At 36.1% G+C, this 16,720-nt stretch overlaps 1 protein-coding gene across 6 annotated transcripts in view; it reads left to right on the forward strand.

The window, feature by feature from the left end:
• ZNF438 (zinc finger protein 438) overlaps window positions 1–16,720 on the forward strand; it is a 51,903-nt gene that overhangs the window by 18,083 nt on the left and 17,100 nt on the right. For 4 of the 6 annotated variants that reach the window (XM_015619575.2, XM_015619572.2, XM_015619580.2 and 1 more), the window contains one exon: window positions 13,947–14,003. The exons of the other annotated variants lie outside the window; for them this stretch is intronic. In XM_015619575.2, coding sequence (XP_015475061.1) covers window positions 13,976–14,003 — 28 coding nt within the window. In that variant the 5' untranslated portion in view covers window positions 13,947–13,975. The remainder of the gene's footprint in view (window positions 1–13,946; window positions 14,004–16,720) is intronic. 6 annotated transcript variants of the gene reach the window in all.

Raw genomic sequence — 16,720 nt, forward strand, 5'->3', positions numbered from 1 at the left:
GTGCTGTGCAGGGCCAGGAGTTGGACTCTCTGATCCTTGTGGGTCCCTTGCAACTCAGGATATTCTCTGATTCTGTATTTTTAAGGCTTTTTAATTTTAGATGGACAGTCATGAAAACAGAGAATGTTACAAGGTATTTAGCAATTTGAAAGATGTTAGGAAACAGAATACACTGTATCCTTATTACACATGTGTTTTTCCTGTATAGAAAGATTGCTGTTCTTGTCATTTGCTCTGATGCTCAAAGTAATTTTATGTTTTGTCATCTGCTAAATGTATTACATATTGCAAAAATTTTTTACTTACTAGAAGCTTCTTCTAAAATTCCTATCCAAAACTTCACATTTCAGAAACTTAAGCTCAATTCTTCCATTTCCATAAAATTAATTTGGCTTCCAGTCTGTGAGTTTTCATGATAATTAAATACCATAGGTGTTACAGCTATTGCAGTCAACAGTTTGAAAAATACTTGCAAATTAAATATTTATGTATCCAGAAATACTGAAAAAAATATTTACTTCTTTATCTCTTTGAAGATAACTGTCATCAATGGAAGTACTTATTTTTTTAGATTCTTCACTGTGGACAGTCAAGGGACTCATAGGACTGTGAAGGGAGCTCTTTGTCACTGTAATTTTGTGTTTCATTTTTAAGGTTAATTCAGTTCTAACTTGTAGCATGATCATTGACATTTACATGGTATGGGCCATGAGGCCTGCTTGCAGCAGGTGGATTTACACAGATCAGAAACAGCTTAGAACAAAAGCACAAAATGTCTTTGGCAGTTATCACCATTATTTTTAATCTTCCCTTGTCCCTTCCAGTGCCCTAAAAAGAAGTAGTTGAGCTCAATGAATGAATGTTTGATACAGAGGATGATGCAGATTGTTGGCATGCACCCAGTGCACATCTTAAAACCACAAAGTTTACAGCACAGATCTTGCATTATTTCATTATTACTAGAGAGAGGTGAATGACTTTGAAGAGCAGAAGTGGATGTGTTAGAAATAATAGGCAGGGTTTTCTGCTTTGCTGCAAGGGAAGCGTGATTTTTGTTTTTACAGAAATATGTTTGGTAGTGTTCTTTCCATATTAAACCCCTTATCTAAATCTTAAAGGATACTGTGTTTTTTGTCCAGGCTTGTGTATTTTGCTATTTGTGTATTTGTGTATTTGCAAGTTTTTGAGATAAAGCAAAATGATAGATTAAAAAAACAGATCTCAGCTGTGTAAAGATAATTATATCAGACTGAAATAATTTGTATGTTAAAACATGTTTAATGAGTGATCACTAGAGAACCTCTCTAAAAGTGAAATGTCACAGCAAAACCTTACAGACTTTTCTGTGGTCTTATATATTAAATGTTCTGTTACCTGCTTGAACAGTTCTCACCATTCAGAAGACAAGTAGTGTAGCACTTTGCCAGTGTGTTTTATCTGAAAAAAATATATTGGAGACTTTTTATCAATGTAATTCAGATTCTAGAAAGATGAATAGTTTCTTAAAAGTCATTCAGTATTCAATAAAGAAAAATTATGAGAATTCAGCCTCTTGCAGGTATTGGGAGCTTGTGCTATTAGATCACTTGGCCACTAATCAATTTCTGAAGCTTTGAAAAGATATCTTTATATCTATATGACAGTTTTCAAACAAATGAAAGCCACTCTGTTGTCTTCTGTACAGGCTTTTATTTCTGAGGCATGTAGAATAAATAGAACAGGTGTGTTAGAAGCTGTGATCTAATTTTGCAGGTTGGGAGCCAAGAACAAATTCTGCATGCACATATCTCCAACTTTAATCTTTAAAAGAAGAACAGACTTAAAATACAAAGAGTACTTGAGCATAAAAATGTGACTTGCTTGACACCTACTTGTTCATTTAGTTACTCCCAGAACAATTCTTCTCTTAGGAAACATGATTTGTTTGGTTGAAACAAGGTAAGGAAGGGAGTGGAGCAATACAGTTTTAAAGAATGGGGAGCTGATGATGGCAAGCACTGTATGGCTTGGAGACAGGCGATTAAGGAGGTAAAGTTATTAATAAAAATCTGTGGGCAGTAGAGTACAATGGAATTCTTTAAATATAGAGGATGTTCTTGAAGGGTACAAAAGCTTAGTAATGATTGAAGTCCAATACCGGGCAAGGATGATAAATTTCTGCTGTGCAGAGAAAGGCATAAATATTCAATAAATATTTTGTTCTGTATTCAGAAAGAGGCTAGATGATGCTTTTGGATCACACCACCTCCATCATTAGTGATGGAAAGAATGTATTATCACTGTACCAGCAACTATTAATGTTAAATGTTTTTAAATCTGCTGCACTGACACCTACAGATACTAAAAAAGAAAAAAAGCTTTAGAAGCTCTATGAATTATTCATTTTGAGTTTTAACAAGTCATGGAACAGTGGAGAAATTTTAGAAGGCTGGAGGTGAAGGGGAACTAATGTGCCCAATTTTAGAAGGTATAATAAGTGCACCTTGAAAAGGCTGATAGTAGTATGCTGTCAGTGAGGATTTAAAGGAGAATTGCATAATTAATGCTGATGAGAATGGGCAAGTCAGACCTACATTGTACTGCTGCATGGGGTTACTCCTTTCTGTAAACTGGTATTAGGCTGGCTGTCCTGTAGTTCATCAGATCCTTTTCCTTGCCTTACTTGAAAATTGCTATGTGCCATTTTCCAGGCTTTGGGAATCTCCCTTGATGCTGTGACTTTTAAAAGATGATAGAGTGCATCCTTGCGGTGGCACTGATCAGCTCTCTGAGCACTAGTGAATGCATCCTTCTGATCCTGTGGATTTGTACAATTGCATCTTCATGTACTGTTGGTTACGTTACATCAGTGCCTCAGCCTCTTCCATGGCTTCTTTTACCTTCTGTGCCAAGCATTAGGCCCACTTTTTCTTTAGCCTTTTTATTGTGACATTTGCTTTTCTTAACTTTCTATATGCATGCTTGAGCAGTGTCTTAAATAAGTAGAACTCTGCTGTAATCTACAGACATTGAGCATGACTAGCAAAATTTGGATTCAGACATAAAGTAGGAATTAGTGCTGCTATTAAAAAAATAGATGTTTGTTTATTTAATTGTCCTAAGTGAGTAGAACTTCAGTGTTAGAATTTGAAGGCCTGACATGACCCAAGCAGTGTAGGTGTCCCACAGAATGTTTTTTATGGTAAATTAATGAAAAGGTACTGTGTATCAAACCAAAAAAACCTAGTTACTTTAAAAGCTTGGCCATGCTTAATTGTTTGCTTCTTGAAGTACTAATTCAGTTTGGTCTTGCTTAGTTTGAGATTTAACTGAATGCATTTGGAATACAAATATCCGTAGGAACAGAAGACAAAGCTGGAGGCCCATAGAGAAAGAATGTTCCCAGGGTTAGCATAGACTGCACACCACAGCTGGTTGCTGGACAGCATCCAGGAATAATTTTGACATGTTTATTTCACATTTTTTTCTCCGTGAACATGTTTTAAGAACACTTCATTAAAAATGTCCAATAGTCTTTGAAGCTCTGTGCCTTTAACATTTTTCTAACAACAAACAGGGTGGTGGATACAAAAATGAAAATTATTTTGGCAAGCACTATTTGCACAATGAGAACAACACAAGCTAAGTGGGTGAAGGCAGTAAACTAGGACAGGTTGGATTTTGATTTATTCTTTTTTGTACTTTTAAATACAAAATGTGTGAAAGTTTTTTTAGTAATTATGGTTCATCAGTAACATAGTGCTGATAGACAATAATAGACTGAAAGAAAGAGAATAATTTAAATAAATCATAGAATATGTTGTCCTGTATATTTTCTAGGAGTGGTGTACCAGTTTGAACAACAGCTGATATTTTACGTGCTTCTTGATGCTAGTCAATAAAGTGTGTCACCAAAACTAGCTACGCCTGTGGAATATTTGTGTATTTAAATTCTACTATTTGTATTAAAAAATATATTTATACTAGATTGACTAGAAAGTACACTGTTATGTTCTGATTGTTCTTAAAATAAATGACACATTAGTCTCTTCAGCCCAGCAGTAGGTTTTTTCAGTTGGGTTAGAGCTCTGGGAGCTCCCAACCAGGGAATTGGGACATTCCATGCAGGAAAATCCATCAAAGTGGTGACAGTCGTTTCCCAGAAAATGAGAGGGATGTGACTGAGCAAAGAATGCGGGCAAACAGCTGAACTTCTCTGCTGGGGTCTGTATGAATTAGTCTGGGCACAACAGCAACAAGGAGGGCAGATGCTGCCTCTGCTGCCTGTGCTCAGCTCTCAGCTGGGCTGTCACTTCCCTGGCTGCACCTCTCACGGGTTCCAGAGCTGTAGTTCACATCTTCAGCTGTGGATGTTGAACTGCCCTTAATTATGAAAGATAATTTTGAGTGCATTGGTTGCGTACTGGGAATTCTTTTTATCTACAAGTATAACATTTAAGCAATATTCTTTAACACTTAAGGCACCCACTATGACAGAACTTAGATCAAATGTGACCTTTTAATTTTTGCACTAAATTTGGAACTCTGGGTTTTATGAGGGTGCTTCAGTGAGATTATGTTCTAATTTGTCAACTTACTGTTTGATGGTTCTTCCAGTGTAGAACAGTTTATTATATGCTTGGGAGGCAGTAAAGGTGGAAGTTGAGTAAGATGGAAGTTGCTTATGCTAGTCATTAAATTTTTACAGGTTTTTTAGGTGTGACTTGTTAAATACATACTTCTTTCTGGTGAGTAGGATCATGTTTGGGAAGCATAAGATACAATTCGTAGTTGAGCAATATTTTTAATGTAGGGTATTGTTAAAAAAAAAAAAAAATCCAATTATTGTATTTGCATCTCTGGTTTTAAAAGCGTCTGTACTTGAAGTGTACCGGACATTGAACTATCCAGAAAAAACCCATCCCTAGCCCTGAAACAGTCTGGCCTAGCTGTGATAGAGGCAGACTTTGGGGGCAGAATCAGGGTAGCACCAAAACAGTCAACATTTGTTACCTGGAATATTTTTTACTACAGGGCTCTCTGCAAGGACCAGCTGTGCCTCACAACAGCTACACATGCTCCAATGAATTCTACTTCTTTCGTAGAACTTAGGAGTTATTTTTGGGTTCAGACGAAGAAAACGGGCTTTTTCCTTCAACATAAGTCACCAAATATTTCAGTGTATAATTCAAATTAAGAGCTTTTTTTGTTTGAGAGGAATTAGGCCTTAGAATTTAGTTTGCTTTAATGGTCTTAGGCATGTGGCAGTGTTAGATTTTTGGTGCTAATACCATTTTCCTGTTCTTTGTTTCTTTAACTTCTGTCTTAGGAGTTTGAATGTGTGTTAGAGGTGAGCCATTTTGAGAGGGAATTTAAACAAAAAATTGTCAATTGGTAGGCAGTTTAAATTTTAATATCTTGGAAGTACATCCCATCTTGGCCTAGGTCATTTATCGCTTGATTGGGCAGTCATAATAAACAGCTTTTATTTTTAGTTCTTAATTTTTATTTTTAATTTTTGTTTTTATTTGTTAGTTCTTGAATGCTTGTTTTGCTTGGGTCTGTGACTAAGATACATTGAAGTTAAAAAACATATGCTGCATTTTATAAAGTGTAGAGGATATTGCTGCACAAACTTTATAAGTGCCACAACTGACCTTTTAAGAAATTTGTAATGGAAATTCTTATAGAAACAGCTGTAGATGATGCTCTTACGTGGTACCTTGGCAGAATTGAGTACTGTGTTCAAGTTTGCAGCTGTAAAATCAGAAATAAAATTCCATTATTTTAGTCAGAATTTCAAAAGCAATTCACCTTGCAAAGCCTTGAGTGTTTTTTGGTTTTTGTCAGCTGTTGGTTTTTCTTCTAAGTAGAACATTAACAACGTACCTGGACAATATGAAAATAATGAAACTGTACAAAATCCTTCCTGAATGACACAGAAATTTTTATCAGAGGGATGCAGATTAGTGTTGAAGTAACCCAAAATTTCTATTTTCAGTGAAAATAGAAGTGATTTCACTGATTGTCAGTTTCTTGTTTAGTCTCTGCAAAACTTAAGGGCCATCTGTGATTCTGTGAAGAATTCAGTATTGCATTTCAAACTTAAATCAGTCAAATTCTGCGGATGATTGCAGCTCATAATCCTCTAATTATTAATGGAATTTTTAGGGCTATGTTATCTGACACATTCAAATAAATATTTTGTATGTGTGGTTATGTTTTGAGGTATCAGGTAGCTCCAAATATGTTAGGACTTCCAAATGGAACAGAACTTGCTCTCCTTTCAGCATTGCAGATCTGGCTTGTTCTTTCTCTAGTCTAAAATTAACAGAAACCAAAAGTTTTCACTGGAAGTTGTAACAATATCAGTAATAGCTTATTCTTCATATGTTAAAGTTGAGAAAGATTTAAAAAAAAAAGAAGGAAAATACAACTAATAGGTTTTTTTAACCCTTTCCTTTAGTCCTTTTTAATTATTTTGGTTGGTAACTTTGTACGTTAACTTCGTTCTACTCTTTGAAATAACCTGGTTTTCCGTAGCATAAAAACAGGTTATTCATTAGGTAAATAAGTATATATGGCATTTTACTACAAAATACCTTTATTCTCTGCCAGTCACTAAAGTTCTCTTTATTCCATCAGCATAACATATAGATTAAATATGAAATATGGGAGGCTTAGGTAACTCTGAAGTATGGTAAGAGCATTGCCATAGGAATTGATGGAACAATCTGTCCTATGTATGTAGACCAAATTTTGCTGTCATTTTCAGGCTACCCTTTGCTGTCAGTTAGTAAATACAATTTGATTTCTGAAAGGCAGTTGTTGATGTTTTTAAGACTCATCCAGACAAAGCTGTAAGGCCAATGTTGACCCTGTTTTAAGCAGGGAAGTTGGATGGGATGACCTTGTGCAGTTTCTGCCAACCTGAATGATTTTGTGAGTAGCTGTGTACACAATCATAGATGTTTGTCTAGTTCTGTGAAATTTTAGTGTAACTGAAATTGCTGTGTAGTGTTTGTGATATTTTTTATCTGAAAAGAAAGCTAATGTACAAAAGTAGGTACACAGTGAGAGATAAAATACATAGTCTTATTAGATGGTCTCATTAGATCAAAACAGTAATTAATTATGAACAAAAGTCAGAAAATCTCACAATTTAATCAGGTACTGCAAACTGAAAACCATAGTGGTGTGCTGCAATTTCACTGTGAATGATGTACCATGTTACTAAGAGAAGTGTAAGATACATGGATTATATCTTATGAAATTGCATTGTTGAGAATTCCAGCAAAACTTCTCAGAAGTTTGGACCCAAGCAATAAATGAATGCTTAATTAAGAACCAAGATAATGTGGTGGTAGGGAGGAACAGGAGTAGAAGGAATTGTGCTATTTGAATTTTAAAGTGAATTCTACATCAGTCATTACCCATTAAGAATGGAACATGTTCGTTTTTCTTGTTTTGTTTTAAATACCAAGTCGAATTGAAATTGTAAGAACTATGGACAGCATAGATTTAATATACTATGTTATAAAAATGAAATTTGTGTTTTCCAGAGCTATTGTTTATAGCTGTCCTAAGAATCAATAACAAAATTGATAATTTGTATTGATTAATCATTTCACAGTTACTTTCACACCAGTAATAACCAAGACGGTATTTTAAATAATAAGCTTTGACCTTTTAATACAAAGTAATGGTAAAGATGTCTAATCCAGTCATGGAACTTATACAGGTCTCCAGTTTGTGGCATTCAGAGCATTCCACCAAGAGGGGATTTACTAAGGAAAACATAATATGACAATCTGTCTTTTTAAATTGTAAATTTGGAAAAAAAGATGTTATTTTTTGACATTCAATGAATTGTCTAATGTTAGGCATAATAGTGACCATGCTCTTTTGATTTTTTTTTTTAATGGAGTTGTTTTCTCAAATGGAAAAGAGTTACGGTTATTTATAGTCATAAAAACTGTTTAGGTCCACTTTATTTTAATACACATACATTTCATAAAATGAAGAATCAATATTGCACCTTCTTTAGCCTTCTCTTCCCCCAGTGTCTTCAGAAATTTCACTTTTATACATTTTTCACAGGTCCTTGAATTTGCTTTTATGGAGGTAGTTATAGTTGTAAAATAAGAGTTCGTGAGACTGTATGCTTGTTTGTCCACAGTAGTAGAAAATGTGTGGAACAGCCTCATTTCTTGCAGTGTATGTGCTAGTCTTTATTCATACAAGTGAAAAACCTTCAAGCTGATTTCAAAAGACTTATCTTCTCAAGAAAAGCAATCGTTTTTCACTTGCCTGCTATTTTAAGCTGAACGTTGATGTTGCCCTATGTTGTTTCATAAATAAGCTTTTATTCTCAGCAACATGTTACTGAAAGTGGCATAGAACCTGTCGTGTAGGCACAGTTCCACTCTGACAGATGGGCAGGGTGTAGGCTTGCCAGCCAACCATTCCCCACATCACCCAGCAGAGTATGAAGGGAAGCATTTTTGTCCAGGATTGCCACTGTGGCATTCAGTGCATGTAAGGCTTGAAGTTCAGGAAATGCGCTCGGACTGGTCCATCTCACAGGATGACCAAAAGTTTAAAAATAGCCTGGGTTTTGGGTTCTGCTGGGTTTGTACTGTTCTGTTTCTTTTTGTGGTTCTGTTGAAGTCATCTAATGGGCTCAGCCAAAAGAATTCTGCCATGGACACACATTTCTCCGTGATAAATTATCTAAGTATGGAAACATAAGCAGTGAGCAATTTCACACACTGTTGTTTGTGACTACATGCATATCTCTTTGGATATAAAATAGGAAGACTAGGATCTGATACAGGATTAACTCCTGATGTAAAAATATGTAAAGTAGAAAACATGGAGTAAATCAGACATTTGAGACTGAAGATGCGAATAGTGAAATGCAGAATATTTTTGCAGGTTTTCAGAAATGCAAATCAGGTATTGCTTGTTTATTGGGGTTTAGGATTTTGGAGGGGTTTTTATTTTTTAAACAAATTGGCTTTATGCCTTGTGCTTGATTTTATAAAGTAGCCAAGCACTGCAGGCTTTTGGCAAATACACTTGCTTGAACAAATGCTTTTGTGTTACACTAGTCAGTCATTGTTTCTGTCATTTTTATCCTCCTCTCTATTTTTTCATAGCTGCAATATTTTAATCTTTTATTTCGAGTACAACTTGGCCTTTATATAACAACGGATTTTGTGAACTTTCCTGGAAGCTGTGCTGATTCAATACATTCAGCCTTCTTGGGGAACTTGGTTTCAGTTGAAAAGTTTCTAAATTATAGGAAATAGTGTTTGCATGGCACTCATTTACAAGATGGCATGGCATGTGAAAGAACAGGTGTGAAAAATGAAGTGAATAAAATTGGTTGTGAAATACAAATGGGCATTTCATGGGCTTCTGTCAGGAGAATGTCTTTTCTAAACTGTACTAAATATTTAATTTTTCTTTTTAGCTGGATGTTTTCCTCCTGAAATTAAATTACATAATATTTGACTAACACTTCTTTACATGCTTAGTTTTAAATTAAAATTCATAATTAAGCTTAATATGAAATTATAAGATTTGATTTAATGCTTTCTTCCAGTGCCTGAACTAATGTACACTGCATTAGAAGGTGCAGTCGTCATTGAGAAGCTTTGTTCTTTTAACAAAAGGTACCAAAAATAAATTTGGTTAGGGTCATAGTGGTCTAGTTTAATACTGTTATGATAATAAGTTCTATAATTACTTTCAGGTAGTTCTTCCTTCCCAGAGGATGAGGTTTTTAGTTTTGATATCTGCTTAAAGCATGAGTATGACAGTAAAATTAATGTCATAACCTTTACAGCCTATTTATCGCTTTCTCCGTAATATCCTAAAGGATTTTGTGTAACATCTAAAATAAATGTCTTGGTATGGACAAGCATCGAATTAGGTTAATTGGGTTCAACTGATATTCATATTCAGTGTGTCTATCAGGACACCTGTTTCATATAAAAGACCTGTGGGTATCTTCCTGTGAAAATTGCTTTTAAATTATTACATGTATATGCTCTGCTTCCTTTGGTTGTTAAAGACTGAGTTACAGCATGGTATTTTTTTTCCAGTTTGCTGTTTTTGCCTCTCAGGGATAATGAAATTTATCCTTTCATTCTCTAGTAACATAAGGAATAGTACAGGCAAGATAGAGCTTGTTTTATGACATTAAGAGAGATTTTACTTTCTAATTCTGTCCAGCTTCAAATCTACTTCACTTGAAATTCTTGTAATAGATTTCTTTTCATCTCAGAGCAGTCAGCAGCAGATTTCTAGAGAACTAATTTGAGTTCTGGAATACTGTGACTTGAATAATTTTATTTAATGTCTTATAGTAGAGTTATAAACTGAGCAAAACAAATGTTAAGATTATATAGTATTAAAAAATGTTTATCATTTTGATAAGCTCTCAAGTGGAGAAGAATTTATGATACTGCCACATAGAAATAATCTGTATCAGCTCTTGTATTTGGCAAGAGCCTGTATTGCATTCAAATATAACCAGGGAAGAGTGAAAGAACATTTGACTCTTCAGTATTCAATAAAAACATCAGGACATTCTGAATTATTAGCTGGTGATCAGCCTAAAATTTTTTCTGGGTGTAAGAGTGTGAAAGAGGTACAAAATTAATCAGTAATTTTAGTTCTAAGCTAAGAAACTTCAGCCTGTTTTTTTGGGTTTTTTTAATGGGAAGTAATGAAACCAATCCATGTTTATAGTGAAATGGGGGGGAGAAAAAAACCCCAAAGCTTTTCAGAGCAGGTATAAGTACTTCTGTAGATGTTAGAACCTTCAAATTCTAAAAGTTTGAATCAATGCACTGTACAGAACCTTTTGATAAGACTGTATTTTATGTTTGGGACATGCATAAAATGTGTGTAGATAATAAATATCTGTTAAACATATTACAACCTAGCAGAAAAGTGTCAGAAACTCAGAGAAAGGATCAAAAAAGCAGGGTCACAGTTGATGTATTTGAAAACAGTGTAAAACATAGATAGGACAAGTGCACAGTGTTTATGGTTTGCTTTGTAAACTGTATATGTACAGTCAAAGAAAACATGTTTTAACACAGCCATACATATAAGGATGGATAGAAAAATTTGAGGGGATGATGATAGAATTTGTCCTGATTTCAGAATCTTGAGCTTTTCGGTTTTTCTGAATAGGGAGGTTATTTGATTAAATATCTCCAAATGTAAAGTGTGGTGAGAGGTTCTTTCACATAACAACAATAAAAATACTATTTATGAATTGCTAAAAGAAATTATTAATGTTAATTGGAGAAATTATACTTTTAAAATTATTACTATTATTATTAAGAGCTGGTGATCAATGTATTTGTCTAATAAGCACTGGAATTTCTAGATTAATACCGTTACCTTGCTGCAGTTAGAGTTGAATTCAAATCAACTTGTCTCTACAAAATGTTTGGATTTATATGATCCAATTTTGTGTTGCAGTGTCAGGGTTTGTGAATATGTCTGGGAAGAACATTGTAAGAATGTCTGGAGCTTCTGTTTCCACATGGTATTCTAAGAATTGTTGATCTGTATCCTGAAGTCTGGTTTCTTATAATTCTAAAACTAGATAGCAACTATAAATGGGGCACCCTCTTAACATCATTTAATGCTCCCATGGAAACCTAAAAAAATGTGACTTTGAAATAATAATTTTGAGAAGTTTTATTTGAACAATTTCTCAAATTGTTTTTACAAGAATGTGTATTGCTTTCAATGTTTCAGTGTGTTTTGAAGTGCTGTAAATACTTAAGGGGAAGAAAAACTTCAGACTTTGATTCTCTGAAAAGTTGTTATTGATCAATATGGCCTTAAAAGAAGATGTCTTACAATGTAGGTGACAGAGAAGTTGGAAACCCTCACTGGTTTCTAGAAGTGTCTTACAATTCTGAAGTTACATCAGTGTGGCCTGTTCCATTGCTGATGTGCAGAGGGAATTGTGTGTGTGTTCCCATGACACCAAAGTGCATTTAGATGAGCCAATGTGTGTTTGTGTGCTGGGTCTGACAGCTCATGGCTTGGTTGCTTAAGTACCACGGACAGAGGCTGTTTGAGGCAGTCAGGGATCTGCTGATGGGGATCAGCAAACTGTTGCAAGGAGATGCTATTTGATGTACCAGAGCTGTTTGTTAGGTATGGCTCAGAAGATACAGGTACCAAAGAGCTTCACCTGTTTGCTGTGTGAGACATCTCACAGCAACCATGCTCAATGTTCTTCTACGTTTTCATGTTGAACTTCTGAAAAATGGAATTGGTTTTCTCTTTGGTACTTAACTGCTACCTACAGAACCATCTTCTAACCAGAACCTCACCATTGCTTTTTGAGAGTAAATTGCATGATAGTAAAGAAATACATTCAAGGCTTATTTTGTTTTGTATTTGCATCAGTATTTGTCCCATATATTTCTGTATTTTACCAAAACTGATCTTTGGTACTTCATGTGCCCAGAAGAGGGGTCTTGAGTGCATGTCTGGCATGTCCTTCATGTAAGATTCTCCAGGCTGTTAAACTGGTTTAGGAAAGTCGGCAATCTCCACATCTGTCCTGCTGGCTTTGTGGGAATATTGTAGATGTACACTGGTATGAAAGCCTAGATCTGAGTAAAATCCAAAGAAGTTGTAGTTCCATCTGCGTTAGTCAATGGACTTATCTGTTACCTTCCCAAAGCCTCCTGCTGCATCAGGAGAGCAAGAGCGTTATACCCTTTGTGATGTTTTTGTAACATATTTGTGGTATTCAGTCGAACCAAACTATTATGTAGCTATTCCAAAAGCTAGGCCATTATATGAAAAGTAAATCTAAGTGGATAACAACACCTCTATATTGTCATTATATTATCCTATGTCTCTCTTACCTGACTGTTGAATCCCACTTCACCAGAGCTTGAACAGCACACTCAACTGCACTGGAAAGAAGTAGCCAACTTTTAATACTGGGTGGCCATTTAATGTAAAGCTGTTTTGTCAAATGTAGTACATCACATCTTGTAAATACCAGCAGCACATTCAAGACAGATGTCAGTGTAGTGTTTGGTTCACAAGAGCAAGGTAATATCTCCATTAGAGCATCCATGGAAGATTCTGCTGGTCAGACAGTTGTGTGGGATCCATGCAGTCACATAGAATCACAATGATTTGGGTTGTAAGTGTCCTTAAAGGCCACCTAGTTCTAACAGCCCTGCATGGGCAAGGAGGCCTTCTGTTACATCAGATAGCTCAAAGCTGCATCCAGCCTGGCCTTGATGAGGCATTCACAGCTTCTCTAGGAAAACTGTTCCAGTTCCTTACTACCCTTACAACAAAGAATTTCTTCCTAGCATCTAATCTAAACCTATCCTCTTTGTTTAATGCCAATACCCTTTGTCTTGTCTGGAGATGCACTTGTTAAAAGTCCACTCCAACTTTCTTGTTGGCTGCCTTTAGGTACTGGAGGGTGCTATAAGGTCTCCCTGGAGCCTTCTGTTCTTCAGGCTGATCAGCCCCAGCTCTGTCTTCAGAGAGGTGCTTTACCCCTGTGATCAATATAGGGACTCTCCTCGGGATCCTCCCCAGCAGGTCTGCATGTTTGAAGGGAAATGATCGCTTAACCCTGTATTGTCTGTGATTCTTCAGAATGCATTGTCATGTTGGGATTCATTACTGTCCTCTTTACTGACTTTGTGAGGGGTGTTTAATTACAAGAAGCCCAAGTTAGTAGTGCACAGTGCTGAAATACAGAGAGCACGTATAGGGGTCCAAAGAGACACTTAGTTTAAAACTCTGGTGGTGTTTTCGTGAGAGCTATGGACATAGTGGGATCCATTATGAAATACAAGTCTGGAAACTATTGCCATTGTCCATTGTTAATTTTTTTGTTAGTTTTGAAGAAATTATCAGAGCTTCTAAGTATCTGTATTTCTTTCTAGGAGCATTGTCGTAACTGTTAAAGGGCATAATGCAGAATCCGTTAACAGTTTCTGCAGGTATAGTATGCTTTCTATATTTTATTTAGAAATTAGATGCGATTCAAAATGGGGAAGAAATCTTGTCATTATTAATCACTGTATTACTTGTGTCTAGTATTCTGCTGTGGTATGATTTGGAAAAAAAATGACTGCAGCATTTATCTTTTTAAATAATTACAAAAGCTAAAATTGTTTTCTTCTTTAGGGCATTGCTCATTACTGTTAACACCTGTAGTTGAAACTTGAAATGCATAAATCTGCTTCTTCTTTGATTTAGCAGAATTAAGTATTTGAGTTTTATTAATTTTTTAAATAATCTTCATATATTTGAAAATCCCTTCTATATTTAACCCCCATATTAAATGGGGTCAAATCTATCTGCAAATTATGCTACACAGTTAGCAGAAACAGGAATAAACATTAACTTAGATTTTTTTTAAAATGCATTTTCTACAGCATTCCCATCCTTACTAATTTTTTTTTGTTTCGTTCTTTCTTCTTTATAGTCTCTTCAAATTTGTCTTTCATTTAATTTCATTTTCACTAGGATTGATGACTTGATTTTTTTCCCTCTGTTATTAGTAAGGAAATTTGTATATTCTCAAGCCTCTAGCTGTGTAGCTATAACTTCAGTTTCCCTTCCCTTTTGATCTGTGTCTCAATGCTAGTATTTAAATACAATTTTTAACATGAATGTCATTTTTAATGATACTTAAATGTGAGTGAATGTTTGATGGATATGACATCAGCTCTAATGGACCTTTCAGAACCATTGTTGGTTGTCAGTTAAGTTTCCATTGTTAGTACTTATGTTAATTAAGAAGAGCACTATCTATTACTTAATTTGAAGCTTTGAGCTTTTACTGTCATGTAAGTTTATACTTTACCTGTTTTGTGAAGACTGAGTATTTTTATGATGCTGTAATAATTCTGAGGAAGCTGTTCCAGAAGCATGTCATTCTAATTGATTTCAGTTGATGCATTCTGTGTCTCTTGGGACTGTTATTTCAAGGAAGATAGTAGGTACTGTTGGGTAAAGCTGTCCACTCCAGATTGTGCTCTACAATCCCATGCTTGTGACTGAAGTACTTAATTCTAATACTTAAAAGCATAAATTTAATTTTTGCTTTAAGTAACAAGAATTTGACCCTGGTTATAGTGTTACATTAAAGCCATTTCTGAATAGTAGTAGGAGAATATAGACTGTGAAGCTGTTTGCAAATTTCAAATTGATTAAGCATTTGCTTTGACATTTTTTTGAAGGCTTTTTCTGTCTAAATCAAAATCCATTCCAGTCAGTATCCTTCTGCCCAGAAGGAATGGTAAACTTGGAAGTGAGCTTCCATGTTAGAGGTCACAGAATAACAAAATAATCTGAGTTGTAAGGGACCCACAAGGATCAGAGAGTCCAACTCCTGGCCCTGCACAGCACCATCCCCAAGTCACACCGTGTGCATGAGAGCATTGTCCAAACACTTCCTGAATTCCAGGCTTGGTGCTGTCACCACTTCCCTGGGGAGCCTGGCCCAGTGACCAACCACCCTCTGGGTGAAAAACCTTTTCCTGACACCCACCCTAAACCTCCCCTGACACCTCTTCAGGCCACTCCCTCATGTCCTGTCACTGGGCACCAGAAAGAGATCAGTGCCAGTCCCTCCTCTTCCCCTCACAAGCCTGCAGTGAAGTCTCCCCTCAGTCTCCTCTTCCCCAGGCTGAACAGACCAAGAGATCTCAGCCACTCCTCACACGGCTTCCCCTCAAGGCCCTTCACCATCTTTGTGCCCCTCCTTTTCATGCTTTCTAACAGTTTTGTATCTTTCTTACACTGTGGCACCCACAAGTGCCCCAGCACTCGAGGTGAGGCTGTCCCAGCTCAGAGCAGAGCAGGACAATCCCCTCCCTTGCCCGGCTGTGCCGGATGCCCCCAGGACAGGGCTGGCCCTCCTGGCTGCCAGGGCACTGCTGGTTCATGTTCAACTTGCCATGGAGCAGGACCCCCAGGTCCCTTCCTGTGCCACTGCTCTCCAGCCTCTCATTGCCCAGTCTCTAACACAACCAGGGCTGCCCCATCCCAGGGGCAAAATCCAGCACTTTGCCTTGTTGAATTTGAGTGGATCTGGCGAGTGCCCAGACCTCTGATTTGGTGAGATCTCTCTGCAGGGCCTCCCTAGATGATGACCAAGAGCTGTATCAGTGTGAAATTATGATATTCTACAAATATTCTAGTCTCTGCATTTTTTTTCTTTACTATGAAATTTTTTGCCTTTATATCAAGTACCACTTGTTTCTGAAATGTAGCACTTTGAAAATATGGAGGGTATTAGTAATTTGTGATGATTTATGTACAACTCTAATGTTGGTACATTTCTTATAAATAGAACTTTCAAAAATAGATTATATTGGGAATGGAAGCTATCCATCATTTACATTCAGTATGGCATATTTGTTTGTGTTTCTGTCCTTTGAATGTGCTCGTTATTTTTGAGTTAAATATGGAAAAAATGATTCGTGCAAATTCTTTGAGTGACAGCTAAACCCTTCACTGCTGCCATTTGTCATGTAATAGCAGGTGTTCTGTAATTTGATTCATACTCCTTCAAGACATCTGTATTTTTCTCAGTTTTAAAATATTTTATAGGAAGGGTGACTATGTTTTATGTAGCAAGCAATTGTAGCACTGTGGTCAACTAGATTCACTTTTCTGAACAATTATAAGTACCTAACTTGTCAAATTT

The sequence above is a fragment of the Parus major genome, chromosome 2 (assembly GCF_001522545.3).
Source record: "Parus major isolate Abel chromosome 2, Parus_major1.1, whole genome shotgun sequence".
Lineage (NCBI taxonomy): Eukaryota > Metazoa > Chordata > Aves > Passeriformes > Paridae > Parus > Parus major.